At 35.6% G+C, this 320-nt stretch overlaps 1 protein-coding gene across 1 annotated transcript in view; it reads right to left on the reverse strand.

Annotated features, from left to right (window-relative positions):
• The window catches only part of ETH_00041120 (uncharacterized protein), a gene marked incomplete at both ends in the record, with an annotated part of 504 nt that extends 463 nt beyond the window's left edge, over positions 1 to 41 (reverse strand). Inside the window, one exon of the mRNA XM_013375275.1 lies at positions 1 to 41. Coding sequence (XP_013230729.1) covers positions 1 to 41 — 41 coding nt within the window.
• Between the last annotated feature and the right edge of the window lie 279 nt (positions 42 to 320).

Raw genomic sequence — 320 nt, forward strand, 5'->3', positions numbered from 1 at the left:
AGGATCTGGGGCCGCCGGAAACAGCAGCAAACCAATTCCATTTTATTCAATTCTTTCGGCGTCTTTTTCTCAGTAGATAATAAATAAATAAATAAATAAATACATAAATAATAATTAACTGATTAATTAATTAATAAAAGTGTTTTTGATTTAATAATAAACAAATAAAATAGTTCATGAATTGGCAAGCAAATGCAGCAGCAGCGCGGCCTGCAGAAGTCAATCAAAGCAGAAAAGAGCCTGCGCAGCATGCCTAGTAATTAGGGTTTAGGGTTTAGGGTTTAGGGTTTAGGGTTTAGGGTTTAGGGTTTGGGGTTTGG

This window comes from Eimeria tenella, genomic scaffold (genome assembly GCF_000499545.2).
Source record: "Eimeria tenella Houghton genomic scaffold, Eth_scaff2627, whole genome shotgun sequence".
In the NCBI taxonomy this organism is placed as follows: Eukaryota; Apicomplexa; class Conoidasida; order Eucoccidiorida; family Eimeriidae; genus Eimeria; species Eimeria tenella.